The sequence below is a fragment of the Amblyraja radiata genome, chromosome 20, assembly GCF_010909765.2.
Source record: "Amblyraja radiata isolate CabotCenter1 chromosome 20, sAmbRad1.1.pri, whole genome shotgun sequence".
Classification (NCBI taxonomy): domain Eukaryota; kingdom Metazoa; phylum Chordata; class Chondrichthyes; order Rajiformes; family Rajidae; genus Amblyraja; species Amblyraja radiata.
The window spans coordinates 13,972,540-13,988,203 of NC_045975.1; the positions used below are offsets into that span (position 1 = coordinate 13,972,540).

The window sequence follows — 15,664 nt, forward strand, 5'->3', positions numbered from 1 at the left end:
TTTGCTCGCTGAAGGAAGCTTCTTCTTGACATTTTAAAATGAGATATTCAGATAACCTCCTGCTTCTGTCATGTCTTTAGATGACATTGAAAGACATAATGCCAACACAAAGCTGGGCTTAAAAATGCTTGTAAAAAATATAGAACCAAGAGACTCATTGAATGCTTCATTTAGTCACAACACCCTCAAAACACTCGTTCATTCCCCCCTTCCCATCCCAAACAAAACGACTCAATAAATCACATCTACATTACATACATTAATGGTGCTCATTAAAATAAACATTTGGACTTAGTTACTCAGCTGATACTCACCGGATATTTAACCCATAGCACCTTTATTGCCAGTGAAATTGTGGATGTTATGTGGCAATTAAGGAGAATCCAACTCAGACATCCGACATCAAGTCAACTGAGTTACTTCAACATAAAGAAAGTAATTTGACGTAACAGAATTGCTATCACAATAAGAAAGAAAGGCCATGACAGAAAAAAACTCAGTGGAATGAAAATCAAGCTATTGACTTACTTATTTCCTTGGCCACTTCATTCAGTTTCTCTTCGGTTCTGCTGATCAGGACAATGCTCATGCCACGCTTGGCAAGCTGGTTTGTTGGGAGTAAAATTCAAGTGGTTAAAATAGTATATTTGAATGACATTTTTTACTGCTTCAAAAGACACAGGTTAATTTTCCAACCAAATACTTTGAACACAGCCGATTAAAGGGAAGATATTGTACATTATGACAAATGAAACTCAACTGAAAAGAACAATTTATTTTGAACATACCTCTTTTGCATAAGCCTTTCCAATTCCATCGGTTGCACCTGTAACAACTGAAAAAAAAATTTAAGTTAATTTTTAGCACAATTGATTTGGAGTTTACATATAAGATAACCATGGCTATTTTGACCATTGAAAAGAAAAATTGTTTTCCTCTTTAGATGGTCAAAAAAATTGGTTCCTTTCATACCTTGCAATGCATTCAAATATAATTGACCATGAATCAAACAAAATCTCGCATGCTACATAAAATACCAGCAATAGCTATATAGTAAACTGATTTTTTACAAAACATTTGACAACATTAAGCTCTCAACTTGTCATTTTGCTATAAAATTCAAAAAGCCTGAAAAGGTACAGGTGGTGGCCGGATGAACTGCCTCCTTATAGAGTCATAGAATGATAGTGTGGAAACAGGCCCTTCGGCCCAACTCGCCCACACTGGCCAACAATGTCCCAGCTACATGTCCCACTTGCCTGCTTTTGGTCCATATCCTTCCAAATCTGTCCTATCCATGTTCCTGTTTAATTGTTTCTTAATCAATGGTATAGTCTCAGCCTCAACTACCTCCTCTGGCAGCTTGTTCCATACACTCACCACCCTTTGTGTGAAAAAGTTACCCCCTCGGATTCTCATTAAATCTTTTCCCCTTCACCATGAACCTTTGTCCTCGATTCCCCTACTGGGCAAAAAACTCTGGGCATCTACCCAATCCATTCCTCTCATTTTTATACCTCAATAAGATCTCCCCTCATCCTCCTGCGCTCCATGGAATAGAGACCCTGCCTACTCAACCTCTTCCTATAGCTCTCACCCTCTAGTCCTGGCAACATTCTCAGTAATCTTTTCTGAACCCTTTCAAGCTTGACAATATCTTTCCTATAACATGGTACCCAGAACTGAACACAATATTCTAAATGCGGTCTCACCAACGTTTTATACAACTGCAACATGACCATCCAACTGCTATACGCAATACTCTGGCTGAAGGCCAAAGAGCCAAAAGCCTTTTGACCACCTTATCTACCTGCGACTCGACCTTCAACGAACCATGCACCTGTACACCTAGATCCCTCTGCTCTACAACACTACCCAGAGGCCTACCATTTACTGTGTTTGACGTCCCAAAATGCAACACCTCACACTTCTCTGTATTAAATTCCATCCACCATTCTTCCACCCACCTGGCCAATCAATCCAGATCCTGCTGCAATTATTCACACCCATCTTCACTATCTGGCCCATTCTTAATCACGTGTGATCAAAAAGATGACAAATTATGGAATACATCTCTTCTAATTCTGAAAGCATTACAGGTATATTGTTTTGTACTGCATATATGATTCATATTTTTTTTCAGTATATCAAGTGAAATTTTAATGTTATGCTGACAATGTTTGTTTAGGGTAAGAGGTTAAATATACGGAAGCATTTTACAAACTCTGAATTTAAAAAGCTAGAATGTTCATATCTTTAGCAGACATGCTTTATAGTTATGGAGGTAGGAAAATAGCAATGACAATTAATTTCTTACAAGAATTTTTTAATGTATCACTTTGTGATGCCATCTGGTCACGTGTGACATTTCGGTTCACTTTCCGAAGAATAGGCCATCTGCAAAACCACTAACTTTTGTATCATCAGCAATCTTGCCCTGTATGTTCTCATCCAAATCATTAATGTAGATGACAAACAGTAACGAGCCCAGCACTGAACCCTGAGGCACACCACGAGTCACGGGCATCCAGTTGGAGAAGCAACCTTTAACCATTACCCTCTGCTTCCCTCCATGGAGCCAATTTGCTATCCATTCAGCTCTCTCCTTGGATCCCATGCGATCTAACCTTCCAGAGCAGCCTACCATGCGGAACCTTGTCGAGCGCCTTACTGAGGTCCATGTACACAACATCTACAGCTCTGCCCTCAACCTTTTTGGTCTCGTCTTCAAGAAAACCAATCAGATTTGTGTGACTCGACCTCCCACGTACAAAACCATGCTGACTATCCCGAATCAGCCCTTGCCCATCCAAATGCCTGTATATCCTATCCCTCAGAATACTCTTCAGTAACTTACCAACTAGATGTTAAGCTCACCGGCCTATAGTTCCCAGCATTTTCCCTGCTGCCCTTCTTGAACAGAGGTACAACATTTGTCACCCTCCCAGTCTTTCGGCACCTCTCCTGTATTTAAGGACGACTCATAAATTTCAACCAGGGCTCCCGCAATTTCATCTCTAGTTTCCCACAATGTCCTCGGATATATCAGATCAGGCCCTGGAGATTTGTCTACTTTCAAACACGACAGTGGCCTCCTGTGCCATTCCAAGTTCTGCAAACCCACTCTATAAATTAGATTTTTAATTCAGATAATACAAACAGCCCACAATTAAACATTACAGCATTAACAGGTGACAAAATTAAAATGCAGATTGCCTTATTTCAATAAATGTCTAAATCGCACATATTTAGATGCCAAGAACAGTTGAACATCATCCATATATGCAAATTTGAAGTATTTGCAAATATTGAAATCCTCAGGTTATAACTAAAGAGAATAACAGATGGACAAGAAAGTATAGATTGTGGTGCTAGGAATTTGTGGCGCATCTACACCTCCGTAGCTGATCGAGGATGCCAGTACAAACAATATCAAACTGCAAAAATATCTGTAGATCGTGTAATTTATAGATTTAATCCAAAGGAGCCAACAGAATTTGGAGAATGGAGGACAAGAAAGAATTTGGCTTGGGTGAACAAATGGAAAAGCTGCCAATTTTTAAAACATCCAACTGACTCCATCATAGCCATTGACAATAAATGCTTGGCTTTATTTAGTCTTGCCGAAACACTATAAATGCTCCTTCATCCAAAACCACATTGGATTGGATAGAAAGTAGCAATTGTCAACTACCAACTATTGGACATTTACCACGACTTACCATAGAAACAAGGTTTGCTGATTTACACAAAGGACACTGTGCTGGAGTAATCAGCAGGTCAGGCAGCTTCTCTGGAGAACACGGACAGGTGACGCTTCTTCAGAAGGGTCCCGACCCGAAGCGTCCTCTATCCCCGTTCTCCAGAGATGCTGCCCGACTTGCTGAGTTACTCCAGCACCCGTCTCCATTACAATGACTTACCACCAGATTATCAAACCAATGTGGAATGACCACTAAATGTAGCTTTATTAATGTGAGCCACAGCCAGAAAGCAAAAATGTGTAAGTTAATCATTGCATGAAGGCACTTTATTTGATCTGTCAACTATTGCAATCACAGAAACAACTCATCAACACCTCTACTTTCTGAGAAGCATCAGGAGATTCAGCATGTTGCCAAATACTCTCTCAAACTTCCACATGTTCAATGGAGAGCATACTAACCTGTTGCATCGGCAACTTGATCACCCAAGAACTAAGGAGGTTGGAGAAGTTGGTAGGAATTACTCAGTCCACCACAGGTATTGACTTCCTCACCAAACAAAATACTTCCTCAAGGCAGCAGCTAACATCAAAGACCGACACCACGCGAGCTACACTCTCACCTCACTGCAATCATCGGGAAGGTGGTGCAAGAGTGAGAACCATTACCTCCAGTTCCAAGAACAACCATCAGGTTCTTGAACCATCCAGCACAACCCAAACTCCACCTGCGTACCGAACTACAATGGATTTTGTATTACTGACAATTTATTCTACAGGTCCACCTTCAATTTTCCAACACCCTTGATTCCAGAGCCTTACTGGATTATTCGTTTTGCTGGACCAACAAGAGGTCACGGCCTGGGAGGGGGTGGGGCGCTGAGATACCGGCCAGCAAAGGGAATGTTCTGCCCACTCTGACTGGGCCAGAGTTTCAGAGCCCCGCAAGCAGAGTTAAGGGATATGGACAGAAGGCAGGAACGGGGTACTGATTGTGGATGATCAGCCATCACATTGAATGGCTGTGCTGGCTCACAGGGCCTACTCCTGCACCTATTGTCTATAACAGATGGCAAATTCTACCTACTGTTTGGCCGCGGAAGTCCAGATGAGGTGGATATCGGCCACCTCACCTGGCCTGGGTACCACTTTGTTAAGGGGACTTTTTGTGGGGTGGGGGGGGATAGATTTGCCCAGATTACAGGTGGGGGGAGAGGCCAGACCACCAATCGACATGTATTATTGTTTAATGAAACAAATGTCAAATAAATGTGCCTGTGAAAACTACTGTAAATAAGAATATAATTTTCCAGTTCCAGTGCATATGGCAAACACTCTTGAACATTAAAATATTGCAGTGTCAGTCTTTCAAGAATTCAGCAATAAAATTAGTGACACTGTATAGAAAATAAATTTCATCTAGCTCAGGTTAAACTGAAAATATTGCCAATATTCAACTGCTTTAACTTGTAGTTTTAACCTTTTTTTTTTTTAATTATCAATAATATTCTGTACCTATGAATTAGAAAAATTGCCTCTGCAACCTCTTGGGCAAATGTTTAGCTTTGAATCGCTTCAGTATAAATACACAACCTAAAAGCTTTGTGTATACCAGGGATATTTTTAAATATTTTTGACATCACCCAGCAAATTGTGACCTTTTTCTGAAAGGCTGCGTGCAAGAATACTTCATTGATTCACGGCTGATATCACTGCAATCGTGACAGCTGCACTTCAAGCAAGTGCAAAGGACTGACTGTTGAAGGCTGCAGTAGCATCTCTCCTGGGGATCTATTACATGGGAAGAGAATTGCTATTTCAATCTCCTTTCTTCTATAAATAGACGACTGAGATTGATCCCTTCAAACAAGGCACGTCATTTTGTGCTGTATTTAGAAACCACTGAAGGTCCTGCATTTATACCAATACAACAACGCCCGTATGGATATGTTAATTAAGTGCCGAGAGGCCTCTGCATACACAAGTACAAAATAATAGATTAGAATCCTCCAAATATGAAATATTTACACTTGCATTTTGAGGTTAAACAAAAAAGTCTCAAGGATTCCTTCCAACCTCTCACTGACTATGCTGTTGTGCAAGGGACATTGATCGTCAAGATCTGCAAGCTACTCGTTTCATTCCCCAAGTTAAATCAGGATCTGAAAATGTTCTACTTCATTGATGGGAAAAAACCTGTCCCCATCACAATCATAGGAATTGATGCCTTGCCATCTCAATGAGAATGATTATTTTGCAAGCTAAAAATGGCACACAAGTATCTAAAAATAATTTCCACTGCAGACCAACCAGATGGGTCACCCGCCCACTCCTGACATCAGTCTGAAGGGTCTCGACCAGAAACGTCATCCATTCCTTATCTCCAGAGGGGCTTCCTGTCCCGCTGAGTTACTCCAGCATTTTGTGTCTACCTTCAATTTAAACCAGCATCTGCAGTTCTTTCCTACATAGATGGTATTATTGCAAGCTACACTGAAATTGCCTTGACTGCAGTTCACATTGTTCATATGCCAGCCTATATATAAAACCAAATACAACTTTAAAAGCTAGGCAAATGTTTTCCAATCTTCTCAATTCCCGAGTAATGATGGGAAACAATAGTGCTGTTCTGCTCAAAAATTCCTAGAATTGCTCATATCCACTTTTGCAATCTTCTGTATAATTAAACAATTCTTATTTATTTTATATTGAACAATGTTTCTTTTAAACCATTGTCCTTTGGCTCATTGGTCTTAAAATTGTTACTAATGTTGTAACATTTGAGATAAAGAACACCAAGGAGAGGAAAATATCAACAATATACATTTCAAAACAGCACATATGATACCATAGAACAGAACAGAAAATGCCCTTCGGCTCACAAAATGGCTGTGCAGAACGTGATGTCTACACCAACTATCGGTCAGTGCATAATCCCTATCGGGTCTTCCCGCATGTTCCAGAGTAAACAATCCAAACCTGTCCAACCTCCCCCCATAGCCAATATAAACTAATACAGGGTACACAAAAATGCTGGAGAAACTCAGCGGGTGCAGCATCATCTATGGAGCGAAGGAAATGGTTTCGGCCCGAAACGTTGCCTATTTCATTCGCTCCATAGATGCTGCTGCACCCGCTGAGTTTCTCCAGCATTTTTGTGTACCTTCGATTTTCTAGCATCTGCAGTTCCTTCTTAAACTAATACAGGCATCACTGATAAATCTCCTCTGCACCCTGTCCTATGACGCGACCCGAATGGCACGTAATACTTACAAACGCAGCTTAATCTTAAATGCTGTAAAGCTACATCATGACTTCCTGACTCTTTTCTCAATGGCCCGACTGAAGAAAGTAAGCATACCATATGCCGCCTTTCCCACTCCATCTAGGGAGATATTGACTAGGACCCCCAAATCTCTCTGAACATAAATGCTGTTAAAGGTCATGCCATTAATTGTATATTTTACGCTTACATTTGACATCCCATAGTCCGACACCTCGCACTTGTTCAGATTAAACTCCATCTATTTTTCGCCAATTTCTGTAGCTATATACTTCGACAGCCTTCCTTAGCCTGCGACCTCAGCAATCCTGGCGCCATCTGCAAACTTAGTAGCCAACATGTCTACGTTTGCATCCAAGTGATTTATATATAATCACAAATAGGCCCCAGCACAGAGCCCCGTGAATCTCCACTGATCACAGACCTCTAGTCTGAATATTGTCCTTCCACCCCATCCTGCCTTCTGTAAACTAGTTCTAAATCCATACTACCAAGTCACTTGGCATATTTTGTTAGAAAGTTATTCAGCTGATGACAGTCCATGTCAGAGCCACTTCTCTGGTCACATGGCAAATATTTTGTTCAAATCCACTCAGAACTTAAAATTATTCAGGCCAAAGGTTTATTGTATGAATGGCACTGCTTGTGATCCATAAATGCACATCAGTATCGTGCATGTCAAATTAATTGTACAATGGATCAATGGACTTCAAAATAAATTTGCATTCCCAGTCTCTTCCTACGCTACATTGTATACTGCCATCGTTCATCGTTATCTGCAAAGGAGAAATAATACAACGAATCGATTGAAAAAAACAAAAAAAGTACAGACTGGAAATATTCAACTTGGGTAGCACCTGTGGAAGGAAGTGGAATTAACAAGACCTTTGTTACAACTGGGAAAAGGCAAAAGTTGTTTCCAGCATTTCCAGTTAGTGTTCCATAAATGGTGTTTTCAGGGTTAGTGATTGGATGGTATCAATTGGTTTCTTATCCATATTTCTTTAATCATTGAAATTTAGTGTAGATGAAGTGACCTCATAGGTCATTGATAAATGTTTACAAAGTATATTTGAACAATTCTGAAATGTGTGCACTTACAATTTACGAGTGCATAGTTAAATGAAATCACAATCCCTTGAAAAGTGAGAAATATAAATTTGATCTAATATTGAAAACTGAGGCTACACAGTGTTACCAGCACAAAAGTTGGATGATTAACAAAGTAATTCTTTTTTTTAAATAAAAGGTTTGCAAATCCTTTTCATGTAATCTACGTCAACCAAGTAGTTCACCCAGGTGGTCCTATAATAACGAGAAGTCCTCTGCTGCACAGACAGAGTGGAGATCATGACTATTTCTTTAAAATGCATCTCGCACAATTCACTGGGTTTAGGGCCCCAATCTTGATAACAAAAATATTGCGGGATACTGAAACAGAAAACATTAGAAATAGATGAAACACTGGCCTAGCTTTTGCAATAACAACCACTGGTTTCTGTAGATCAGTGCATGCTCCTTTAACATAGTGACCTCACCACTACTAACCACTCCCCATTATCTTCTGTATAACTGTAGCCTCCCCACGTCTCTCTCGCTCTCTAGCTCCAGTGACAGACCACAGACAGCTAGGGCACAGTGTGTGTTTTATACCAGTGTCTATAATAAAACATGTAGTGAAGACCACACGTGTTTGGAAGTCATTACATGGTGTCAAGAAGTCGTACTTCGCGCCTCCTGTCTATCGGGTTTTTTTTTGCTTTCCCCCAGTTCCAATTTCCCTTTTATTTGCCATGGCTAACTCGTGTCGTAAACCTGACATGCTGGTGTTTGACTCAGACATCGTGCACCGTTGGGCGGTCTTCAAACTCGATTTCGAGCATTACATCGCGATCGCCCATGCCAATGCCACCCCGGAGGTGCGGGCACATCTGCTACTTAACCTGGCTGGCCCGGAGGCCATGGAACGTTCGGAATCGTTCGAGTACGGTGCTGGTGAGGATGCTGAGGACCCGGTATGTCTTTTGGCTAAATTCACCGCGCTCTGTGACATTCCTACTAATTGCATCATTGAGCGGTTTAAGTTTTTCACCAGACGCCAAAACCCTGGGGAGTACATCGACTCTTTCATTGCCTCGTTGTGTCACCTGGCTCGGCGTTGCCGCCTTGACACGGTGACCCCCGACCAAATGATCAGGGATGTCCTGGTTCACGGTCTACAGGACGAGAAGCTACGGGCTGAGCTCTTAAGGAAGCCCGACCTGACTTTAAACGAGGCTTTGCATTCCTCTCGCATGGCTGCTGCTGTTGCCTCTGTATCTACACCTGCTGCTCAGGACATTCACTATGCCAGCACTGCTGGGCGCAGGCGGTACGATGGCCCGCCACGCCAGCGTAGCGCACCCGCACCCGCGGGGGACGGCCCGCGTCGTTGCCCCAACTGCAACTTCGCTAGTCATCAGTTTAATGTTTGCCCCGCGCTGGGGAAAACTTGCAATTTCTGCCGAAAGCTCAATCACTTTTCTGCTGCCTGTCGTTCCATTGGCAGGCCCTGCTCCACGAAGGAGCCTAAACAACCTTGCTGAGCCTGATAGCGCTCTTGGTTCCCAGCACCATTCAGACGAACTCCCTGATTCAGATAACGTCTCCTCCCATGATGAATCGTCTATTTTCTCGCTCTTGGGTGCACCTGCTTTGATAAAGGATCCCTCTGTACGTGTTACCGTGAATGGGTCGACCTTTACTGCGAATGTTATGTCAAGGAGCCTCTTCGAACAGATAAGATCTGGTGAGAAGGTTACTCCCGACGACTCCCGTCTTCATGCCTATGGGGGAGGAGTGCTCACACCAGCTCTGCACAGTTCTGGAGACCTCTCGGCCCCTCACTTTCCTCCTGCTAGACTCTGAGAATGTTACTCTGTTGGGCGCTCGTGCGTGCCAGGACCTCGGTTTGGTTTCCTTCCACTGCGGTATCCACACGGTGCAGGCCCCCATGGACCCCATGATCGAGTACCCCGATCGTTTTGATGATGTGTTGGGGAAGTTACCCTGCAACTACAAGATCGTTGTGGACCCGGAGGTCGATCTGGTGGTCCGCCCGGCTCACCGCGTATCCTTTGCCATGAAGGACAGGGTGGAGTCGACTCTGCGCCACATGGTGGCCACGGGCATACTCAAGGAGGTGAGTGATCCCACCCGGTGGGTCTCCACCATGGTTGTTGCAGCAAAGAAGGACAAGAGCGAGATTCGAATCTGCATCAACCCAAAAGACCTAAACCTTGCCATCAAGCGCCCGCACTACCCCATGCGAACGGTGGAGGACGTCGCTGCACAGGTTGGCCCAGCCACTGTATTCTCTGTCCTCGATGCCAAGAGCTCTTTCTGGCAGATTCCGCTGGACGAATGTTCCTCCTTCCTGACCACCTTCAGCACTCCTTTCGGCAGGTTCCGTTTCCTCCGCATGCCTTTCGGGATCAACTCTGCCAGCGAGGTTTTCCAGCGCACCATGGAGCAGCTGTTTGCCGGTCTGCCGTGTGCTATCATTGTCGACGACATCCTGGTGTACGGGAGGGACGTCGCTGAGCACAACCTCCACCTCCGTCAAATCCTGGATAGGGCTCGTGAGGTCAACCTCGAACTGAACCCCAAGAAGTGCCGTTTCCGCGTCCCGGAGGTCACGTACGTGGGACACGTCTTCACGGCTGAGGGTCTGAAGCCAGACCCACAGAAGACGGCTGCGGTCTCGGGGATGCCCGCTCCGACCGACGTGCCCAGCCTGCAGCGCTTTCTGGGCATGGTGAACTACCTGGGGAAATTCATTCCCGACCTCAGCGAGCTGAGTGCGCCCTTGAGGGAACTGACCAAGAAGGACACCGCCTGGGTTTGGTTCCCGCACCATCAGTCGGCTTTCGAAGCCCTGAAGTCCCAGTTGGCCCGCGCCCCCACTCTCAAATTTTTCAACCTCAAGCGCCCCATCGTCCTCACCTGCGATGCCTCGAAGTTCGGCCTTGGTGCCGCCTGCCTGCAGCTCTACGACAGGCTGCAGCTGCCTGTCTCCTACGCTTCCCGCACCATGACCCCTGCTGAGCAGCGTTACGCTCAGATCGAGAAAGAGCTCCTTGCCGTGGTGTTTGCCTGCTCGAAGTTCAAGGACTACATCCTGGGCAACACCTTCACTATTGAGACCGACCACCAGCCGCTGGTCACGATCCTGAATAAGCCGATACACGTTGCCTCATCCCGCCTGCAGCGTATGATGCTGCAGCTCCAGCGTTTCACCTTTCGAATTGTGTACCGCAAGGGCAAGGACATGTTTGTGGCCGACACGTTGTCCCGCGCACCGCTGGCGTCCACTGCCCAACACCCGTACGAGTCGTCTGACCTGATGATATTGAACGTTAACATTGTGCCTTCCCAGCAGATGCAGTCCCTGGTTCAGCACACTGCCAAGGATCCTGCCCTGCAACAGCTTGCGGACGTCATCCGCCGTGGCTGGCCCGACCGCCACTCATCCCTGCCTGATGGTGCTGCGCCATACTTCCTCGTCCGGGATGAACTTGTACTGCACGACAGCGTGGTGGTGAAGGGCCACAAGGTCGTGGTGCCTGCTGCGCTGCGGGACCACTACTTCCAGTCTGCCCACAGCAGCCATCCAGGGGCCGAAGCCACTCTGTCCTAGGCCCAAAGTCAGTTTTATTGGCCCGGCATGGCGCAAGACATCCGGGACAGGGTCTCTGCCTGCTCGACCTGCAACTGCCTCGCTCCCCACCAGCAACGCCTGCCGCTCCTGCAGCAGCCTGCCCCCGCCCTGCCGTGGATGTCGGTCGCCACTGACATTTTTGAGTGGCGTGGCAAACATTTCCTGGTCCTTGTGGACTCCTACTCCAGCTGTTTCGAGGTGGCTCAGCTGCCCACCCTCACATCTGCTGCTGTCATCGGGAAGCTGCGCCGCCACTTTGCGACCTTTGCCTCCCCAGTTACTTTGCAGTCTGACAACGGCGGCCAGTTCTCCAGTGCGGAGTTCAGCGCCTTCTCTGCATCCTGGAACTTTCGCCACATCACCAGCAGCCCCGAGTACCCGCAGAGCAACGGCCTTGCTGAGCGCGCCGTCCGCAGTGCAAAGGAGTTGTTGGAGCATGGCAGACCTTCGCGGTCGGACTTTTACCTGGCCATCCTCAGCCTTCCGCAATATTTCCCGTGACCCTGCCCTGGGCTCGCCTGCTCAGCGGCTCATGTCCCGCACCACACGCCCCCCGATCCCTGTCTCCCAGCGATCTCTGCAGCCCGCGGTCCTCAGCCCTACCACCGTCCAGGAGCGTTTTGCCCAGAAACAGGCCATTCAGAAGCGCTCCCACGACAAGTCCCGTTGTCCCCTTCTGCGTCTCTTCCCAAATCAGGTGGTCCGGATGCGGTCCCCCTCCGGCCACTACCGGCTAGCCATGGTCGTCGGCTCTGCGGGCTCTCCTCGGTCTTACCTCATTGACTACGAGGGTACCATCTACCGCCGGTCCCGCCAGCATTTGCTCCTGGTCAACGAGCCCTCTCCACCCCCTGCTGCCCCTTTTGCCCCTCCGGTTCCTTCCTCTCTGCCCTCCGCTCCTCGCATGCCCAGGACTCTGCCGTCTCAGCTCTGTGTGCCCCGTTCTCCCTCGGCTCCTCCCAGTCCGCCTTCGCCTTCCTCGCCCGCTCCCGTGCCCGCTTCACCTCCCCGCTCTCCTCGTCCTCCCTCTCCCGCAAGTTCTCCTGCCCGTTCCCCTGTCGCCGCCCCGGCTCTCGTCCCTGCTCTTCCTGCGGAGGGGGGGGAGGGTGGGCTGCGCACCCGCTCCGGGCGGTTGGTCAAGCCGCCTGTACATTACGGGGAGTTTGCGTGAATGTGTTAACTGTTTCCTGCCGGTGTACGCGCGGAGGGTGTTTCTAGCGTATGAGTCGTGGTCGCACTGTCACTGCCATAATACTTTGTTTCCGAGGGGAAGGATGTAGATGCTCCTTTAACATAGTGACCTCACCACTACTAACCACTCCCCATTATCTTCTGTATAACTGTAGCCTCCCCACGTCTCTCTCGCTCTCTAGCTCCAGTGACAGACCACGGACAGCTAGGGCACAGTGTGTGTTTTATACCAGTGTCTATAATAAAACATGTAGTGAAGACCACACGTGTTTGGAAGTCATTACAGTTTCCATCTGATATTGAAGGTGATAACTAGGGTTAATATAATGTGAACATCTAGAATTGTTTTTAATTCAGCAAACAGAAGCAAATGTGGCATCTATTTTAAAGAAAACAATTAGAGAGCTGCAGAAATCTAGATAATTCTAAAGAAAAGACTTGCATTTTATAGATGGGAACAAAATCTAAAGCTGAGGAAATGCTAAATGTATTGTAACTATACCTACAGCACAACACACTACACTGCTCAGTGTTGGTCTCCAAATTACACAACACATTGGTAGGCTTCTGCAAGGAACAAGGATTAAATCAGTTGGATAATGGGAAACTGATAGCAGTACTTAAATTTCAGTATGTATTAAATTTCAGTATTGGTCATGATAAGGCTTTCACTCAATGGTGAATACAAAAACCATGGTGACTGCTGTGCAGGCCTCCATTCACTAATAGGCTAATAGTTGCACATCACTATCTCCTCATCCAGTTCCACTGTACCCTGTCTTTGTTCTATTACATTACCCCTACAAAACCCAACGTTAACAAGAACGGCAGCTCATCCCCAGTGGTGAAGCCACATTTCAGATTTCCAACGATCACAGAATGTCTCAATTCCAGCATAGTTTTGCACCCGTTCGCTCCTATGTTATCATTCATTTCCCTCAACTCCAGCTTAATCTTGGTCTCCAGCCAATCACAGCCATATTTTTTCTCTCCACCCTACAACTGCATAGTGAAATTCTTTTTGCATATTTACACATGCAGGCGCCACTATGTTTTGGCATTATTTCTACACTAACAGTTCCCAATTCGAGGCTCCTGCAGAGCCTTCCTCCATCACCTCCAACTGAATCGGCCCGCGACTGACCCAGCCATTTTTGCGTCACGGGGGCACTTCCTGCAGCCAGCCTTGAAGGCGCTGGAGGTATCAGCCTCCTAATGGCCCATGTTCCTCGTGTTCGATATCTCCGGCAGCTCTCTCCAGGTACCGCAGTCCTCCAAGTCTTTTGGTCCTCCGGGCGCGTTCGCAGTTCTGAGGTTAGCTGAGCCTTCGGGTCTTCCGGTGGGCACCACGGCCAAGGTGCCCCAGGCAGGCCTCTGCCGCCTGGCACCTGTTCACTTTCTGGCATCACAGTTCCAACAATACAAGCAGGTTAACAATACCCAGCACAATTCTGTCCATTGGCTGGTAATACAACCACCATCCTTTCACTCCCTCCATGATCAGCACATGGTGACAATGGAGTGCTCCAGCATATCAGGTAACATCTCCCAAACTCATGATCTTCATCAACTTGAAGGTAAAAGCAAAATGGCACTATCATTTGCCAATTCACTCTAAACCAAACATTCATAGAAGCTATAATCATTGCTGGGCCAAACTGACATGTGATCAGCAGCATGTGACTGCCTCTTCATACAGGCAGTAGCAGTTCAGAGTGGCAGCTCACCACCACTTTCAAGGGGATTTAGGGATGAACAATACAGGCAAGCCATGCCTGTATCCAGTAAAGATTAAACGTTGAAGAACACGTGTCTGAGAAATGAAATAAAAGTAAAATGATGTAAATATTCAGAAGATTGGACAGTCTGTGTAGAGAGAAACAAAATTAACTTTTTAGATAAATTACCTCATACTAATACTACAAAAAGTTGGAAAGTAATGAGAGTTGCAAAAAAATGTGACAAGAAAGACTGAATGATACCAAAGCCAGTGTTGCTGGCGGAGGTTGGTGAAGCCATGTTATTTAGTGGATCTGCCAAATGTAGATATAAATAAAAGCTGAAAAATGAAACTGCACAAAAAACAATGCTAGAATAACAAATAATTACAGTACAGGCAGACATTCAACCCATCATGCCCATGCTCTCCACTAGAGCAAATCCAGCTTCTCACACCACCTTTCCATTGTGGTCTTGCAAACATTTCTCCACCAATTCCCTCTTCAAGGCCAATGGAACCCGTCAACACCATAACTGCAGGCCATATTCCAATCCATTCCATATTCCAAACATGGTGCATTTCTTCATTTTTGTATCCCGCCCCCATAATACCATCACATTCCTCCTTTGTGGCAACCACAATAAAATATTTTTGTTGAGGGAACAGTAGTTTTTTTAAAAAAGGTTTCACATAAATTCCCTGCTTTTGTAATCTGTCCCTTGACAGCCCATTTCCTCAATTTGCCCTACCACTTTCAATAATGTATACACATATCCTGTCCCTCTACTCCTAAACCTTTTAGAACAGTACGTTTCATTCTATATCACCTCTTCTCTTCCCACCAAAATGCATTAACTTACATTTCACCACCATAAATATCATCTGCCATTCCACAAATGTTTGGATTTATACCCTACTGCAATAATTATTCTCTTCACAGTTCCCAACACTGATGTTTGATCACATTCATAGTCTTCACGTTTACAAAATACTGTATGTTGAAGATAAAACCTCATTACACTATCTTCACTACATGAAATAAATAAAATGACCCCCCCCCCCCCCACA

The 15,664-nt window shown here is 45.7% G+C and overlaps 1 protein-coding gene across 1 annotated transcript in view; it reads right to left on the reverse strand.

The window, feature by feature from the left end:
* Positions 1 to 15,664, reverse strand: part of hsd17b12 (hydroxysteroid 17-beta dehydrogenase 12) — a 58,873-nt gene that overhangs the window by 41,724 nt on the left and 1,485 nt on the right. Inside the window, exons 2-3 of the mRNA XM_033038889.1 lie at positions 789 to 835; positions 529 to 604 (exon numbers count right to left, since the gene is read on the reverse strand). Coding sequence (XP_032894780.1) covers positions 529 to 604; positions 789 to 835 — 123 coding nt within the window. The remainder of the gene's footprint in view (positions 1 to 528; positions 605 to 788; positions 836 to 15,664) is intronic.